Source organism: Sesamum indicum, linkage group LG5, assembly GCF_000512975.1.
Source record: "Sesamum indicum cultivar Zhongzhi No. 13 linkage group LG5, S_indicum_v1.0, whole genome shotgun sequence".
Taxonomy (NCBI): domain Eukaryota; kingdom Viridiplantae; phylum Streptophyta; class Magnoliopsida; order Lamiales; family Pedaliaceae; genus Sesamum; species Sesamum indicum.
This window is the reverse complement of record NC_026149.1, coordinates 618,909-623,919: the sequence shown is the minus strand read 5'-3', so window position 1 is coordinate 623,919 and position 5,011 is coordinate 618,909. Positions and strand designations below refer to the sequence as shown.

Below are 5,011 nucleotides of genomic sequence, written 5' to 3'. Positions count from 1 at the left end.
TTGCCCTCTTCATATCATTAGCTGTTGTGGTAGTTCAAACATCTGTGGTAGTTGTGGAGAGAAAAGCAAAGAAGCAACTGATGGCTGTTATCAACAAGCTAATGTGGTTGGCTTGTGCATTTGTGTCCGTGGCCTTTCTTGCACTTTGTTACATCATTGTCGGAGATCAGGAAAGATGGCTGGCCATTGGAGTAACCGTTATAGGAACTGTAATTATGGCTACGACACTTGGGACGATGTGTTATTGGGTGATAATGCACCGGATCGAGGCTTCCAACTTGAGGAGCCTCCGAAGATCTGCAAGAAATAGTCGATCCCAGTCGTGGTCTGTGTCAGTTTTGTCGGACTCTGAAATTACTGGGGATGATTACAAGAAGCTCTATGCCCTGTGATGTTAATACGTATTACAAATATCCCTTCCTTTGTGCATTTAGGTTACAAAGAATTCATCCTAACATGGGAACATTTATGTAATATTATGATGCTTCATTTTCCATTCTGAAGGAAATTAATGGGCTGGTGATTGGCCGAGTTAGACTGTAAATAGCATAAACTAGTTAGCAAAATCAAATCCTTTCATCATAATTAGTGATGATACACTACTGTTATCAGGAGTAGTGTTGATCCTCATTTGCTCTACCTGTATCAGAGAATTCTATCACATATAATTTTCAGTTACTTTCTTTGTTTTCTTATACTACCTAAATGTTCAGTAGTTTCCATAAACTCCTGAGTGCAACTCATCTCTAGATGACATCCTCCAACAGTGGACATACTACCTTAATATGCATGAGATATTTAAGGAAAGTGTGCGTCTAAATGTCCAAATACATACTTGAGATGTTTTTAACTTCTCGAAAAAAATGGAACTGTTTTAACTCTGGTGATAGATTCTAAAGCTGATTGCCAGAACTCTATCTCTGTAACTCTCTTCAAAAAAAGAAACCATGTGATGATATGCTTGAATGAACATTATTATTGCAGTACATTTTTCATTCAGCTAGTTTAGAACCATTAGTAAGTGCAGTGAACCAGGCTTTTTTGATGAACCGAGTGATCCCATACTGAATTTTCGCTTTCAAGCACTTGCAGATTCATCGAACAGAGTTGAGAAAGTGGTATCTGTACAATGGCCGAAATGCAACAGAAGTCGAACAACCAAAAGAGGGTCAATTCAAAAGTACCAAAACACAACACTAAGAAGTCATCAGTGCATGGCCTGGAATCACTGTGAAAACATCATGATACTAAAAGATTAAGAGGCATATGCATAAAAATGTCAATGATGATTAGCTGGTTCCTTGAATTCTCCCTGAATATGGAATATCCACAAACACTGGTGAACAGTGGACTGGTCCTATTTTGCTTAAGGTGCCTACATATTTTGGATAGGAATACATTATACATGTGTCCCCAGTTCATGAAATAAACTCGCATATTGATTACACACGAAAACACTTAGAGGGAAGCCGATATTCCATTTAAGCTATTTTAATTATGTTACACGTGCGTTTAAATTTCTTCGTTTTTTCTTTGTCTGGTTTCCGAGTTATGATCTTGATGTGTTCCTTATCGACAGACTCATTTACTAAGCTTTTGTCCTGAAATATGTCTTCAAGTTCCCTTATACATCAAGAAAATGGTTCTGCTGTAATACAAGCAATGCTAAGATCCTTGTGGCCCATGGAGAAATCAACATTATGCAAAGACAGTGAAAAATGGACATTATTGGTGAGAATGTGAGTGTACAACAACACTACAAATTCTGAGTCATCCGTGCAAGTTTAGAAAGTTGACTCAGCGAGAGTGTGGGGGGGGGGGGGGGGGGGGGGGGGGTGAAAGCTGTGTAATTTGCGGTCTACCTTTTCATTTCTTTCAGTTGTCCTTCAATCAATGTTTGTTCAAGAATAGCTTTCTTTGCAACTACTAGAAAGAATCAGTAAAATTGAGGTACTTTAAACAAACAGTGCCTTATCTTTAAAGGATATCATCTTTGGAGTATAATTCAAACATGTTATTTTTTATGAACAAGAAATCAGCATAAGTTTATATCGTACTACAAGTCTATACAGTAGGAATCAAGATACTTGTCGGAATTATGCACGGTATCATCCAAATTGCCAAATGAAATAAAATCAGCTTAATTATACATATACTTAAAAACTTTTCACATATTTTCTGAAGGGGGGGGGGGGGGGTTTGAAGAATATGGAATGAGTTTCTTAAATGCTACAAAGACCTTGCTCTGAATTTCTTAAATGAAAGATCTGCTGAGACTTCTTGCAATGAGCAATGGCTGCATCAATTGAAACCTCAATCTCAGGGGCACTGGTGCTGCTCCTAAGAAACTGTAACTCATAAAAACGATTCGAACTAAATGAGAAAGACGATGATGATGATGATGGAGCAGCAGATGAACAATTCGACGAAGATGAGGACAAGCACTTGATAGGAGAGCGTCGCTTAATCGCCCCAGAAAACGACCTCCTCTGGACTTTGTCCTCAATCCCCTCTACATCCTTCACGATAGTAGCTAATTTTGGACACGAAGCTCTTGAAATATGGGCCTCGGCTTTCGACAAGTTTGCAGCTACTGCATTGCAATCTGCCTTGGTGCAGAGCTCGTTCGAGCAGACAGACTTCCTGAACAGAGATTTCAGATAAGCCCTTGAAGCTTTCAGCTTCTGAGCAAGAATTGTATGCTTAATCAGCTTCAGCTTCTTGGACCAGGACTTGTTTGCTGGGTGACTTTTGATGAAACTGCTTAATTCTGAGGACCATTCAAAGAAGTTGTCGTCAGGGTTTAGCTCAGAACTCACTCTGCAAGATTCTGATGGAGAAATGTCACAAGAATCTAAAGGAGTGTTAGTAAAGTTGGTGCAAGATGCTGCGGAGAAAGTGATGAATGGCATGGAGTAGTAGTAATCTTCTTCAAAGGGTTCTCCGGTAATGTCAAATGTCGAGGTGACGGGGGCGTCGGTGGTGGAGTTTTGGAGGTTTTCGACCATTCGGAGGCGTAGGGGGAGGTGGAGGGGCAGGAGTTTGCCTTTGTAGAGGAGTTCATCAGCTGGGGATGTGGTGGTTTCTTGCTCATTGCTAGTGAAAGACATTTGGAACTCAAACTCTGTGGCTGGTGGGGAAGAAGAGCTTAGTTCCAGGTCTATGTAGTCTTCATCTGCAGAGGCATATGATGCAAGATTTGTGGCCATTTCACCAGTTGTTCAGTGTGTGTGAAGATAGTTATGTGGATGTAAAGCTTAGTGAAGAGAAAGGCAGAGCATCCTTTGAAAGAGTGATGGTTCCAAGTCGCAAAAAGCATGACAGCATTAGCTATATTCTACTCTTTTATAAGTAAAATCTTTAACCCCTCCAAAAAATTTTTTGGTAAATTACAACCATATTTTCTCGTATTTTGCAATAATTACGAATATCCTCTTATTGTTTGAAAATCCTGATTTTAACGGCCATCTAACAATTGGCCCAATCTGTTAGGTTTTCATCCATTTTTATGGTGAATTGAGTAAAATGCCGTTATGAATTAAAAATTATAATTTTATTTATTTTTTATGAACTAAGTTGATTATTTTTTTATAATTTTTGAAATTTTTTTCATCCATCCCGTTTGATTTTATTATAAATTTTTAATTTTTTTAAAAAAATAAAAAAAGATATAACAAGGACAAAATTGATAATTTCATAACTCCAAAGATTGTATTATTTCATCAAACTTCAAGGGACATGTATAATTTTTCAAACAATAAGGGGGTATTCGTAATTATGTCAAATATTAAGAGAGGTCGTTGTAATTTACTTAAAACTTTAACTGTAATAAAATAGAAAATTTACATACTGATACAAAAATTTTTAAAAAAAAAAAAAACACACACACACACACACACAGAGACAATATTTTTTTGTTGCTCAGAAGAGATTCCATCAGCTGGAACCCAAATCATAACGCTTAATCTGGCAAATCTTAGAGAATCCACTTAGGTTTTAATGGACTTGGATTTTCCTGCTTGAGTCCAAAAAACATCACTATTTTTTAATCAGAAACAAGAATTGAATAATGGTGGCATATGCATCCTTCCTGCAACACTCGCAGCTTTCTCTGCCATAAAAAATAAAACTGGGAAGCAGCCCTTTTCTCAAACCCGGCTTCTTCTACCCCCCTCCGTTTGGATTTTCATGTTCAATCTCGAACAAATCAAATATTTGGACAACCATCTCAAGCACTGATCTCGTTAGCATAGCAAGAAACAGAATCGTGGAATCCCCTGGCTGCATGACCAACCTAAATTTCAAGATGAAAAGTTATGCATCCTTACATAGTAGTTTTTGGCTCTTTGCAAATTCTTGTAATAGCGTCCTAAACTGTCCATTCACCATAAGTCTGCCTACAATTTTGCCCTAGCCCCATTAACTAATTCAAATTGTAAAAACTAAAACTAAATGAGAAATTCTAACAAATGCAATCCAAGATATAGAAAAAATTTACTTTTTCAAAGAAACGCACACACACATAAGTGGAGGACTCCTTGGTCACTGTACATCATCAGATTAGCCACATGTCATCTGAATTCTTCTTCTCAAATAGCCCAATTCTGTTGGATTGCAATCAATTGTACAAGGCCTTGTTTGGTTTTTTCGTCCCTACTGTATTCAGGGCTTTCTCCAATACTAGTAAAGCACAATCAACCTGCTGTCATAAAAATTCCTTGCCTTTTCAAGAATCAAGAAGAGTGCAGTAGCATAAATTTGCTTTATTCACTAGAGAACTCTATAAGGTACATTTCAATACAACAGGATTGGATTCTGATCTTTTACGATTTTTTACAATTAATAACGAGTCTACTGAAACGTATTCTTCAGGGGCGAAAAAAAGATGACGAATAGAAGAATACTGGTAGGGTGAAAAAACTTTCCAGCATCGTCTCTAGCCACCCAAAGAATTTAATTGGGACGGAACGTACATCTACAGTTAATCAATGTCAGGCAAGGGCATTTTCCA

General features: G+C 37.6%; 3 protein-coding genes across 3 annotated transcripts in view; 1 reads left to right on the top strand and 2 right to left on the bottom strand.

Annotated features, from left to right (window-relative positions):
* LOC105161491 (ankyrin repeat-containing protein ITN1-like) overlaps window positions 1-392 on the top strand; it is a 7,334-nt gene extending 6,942 nt beyond the window's left edge. Inside the window, 1 exon segment of the mRNA XM_020693883.1 lies at window positions 1-392. This exon segment is cut by the window's left edge and continues 11 nt beyond it. Within this exon segment, the coding sequence (XP_020549542.1) occupies window positions 1-392 (392 nt within the window).
* LOC105161431 (probable membrane-associated kinase regulator 4) lies at window positions 2,223-3,209 on the bottom strand. Its single transcript, XM_011079113.2, has one exon. The coding sequence runs from the start codon at window positions 3,207-3,209 to the stop codon at window positions 2,223-2,225; it is 987 nt and encodes a 328-aa protein (XP_011077415.1).
* LOC105161430 (phosphatidate phosphatase PAH1) overlaps window positions 4,685-5,011 on the bottom strand; it is a gene marked incomplete in the record, with an annotated part of 5,176 nt that continues 4,849 nt past the window's right edge. The window contains 1 exon segment of the mRNA XM_011079112.2: window positions 4,685-5,011. Within this exon segment, the coding sequence (XP_011077414.2) occupies window positions 4,982-5,011 (30 nt within the window).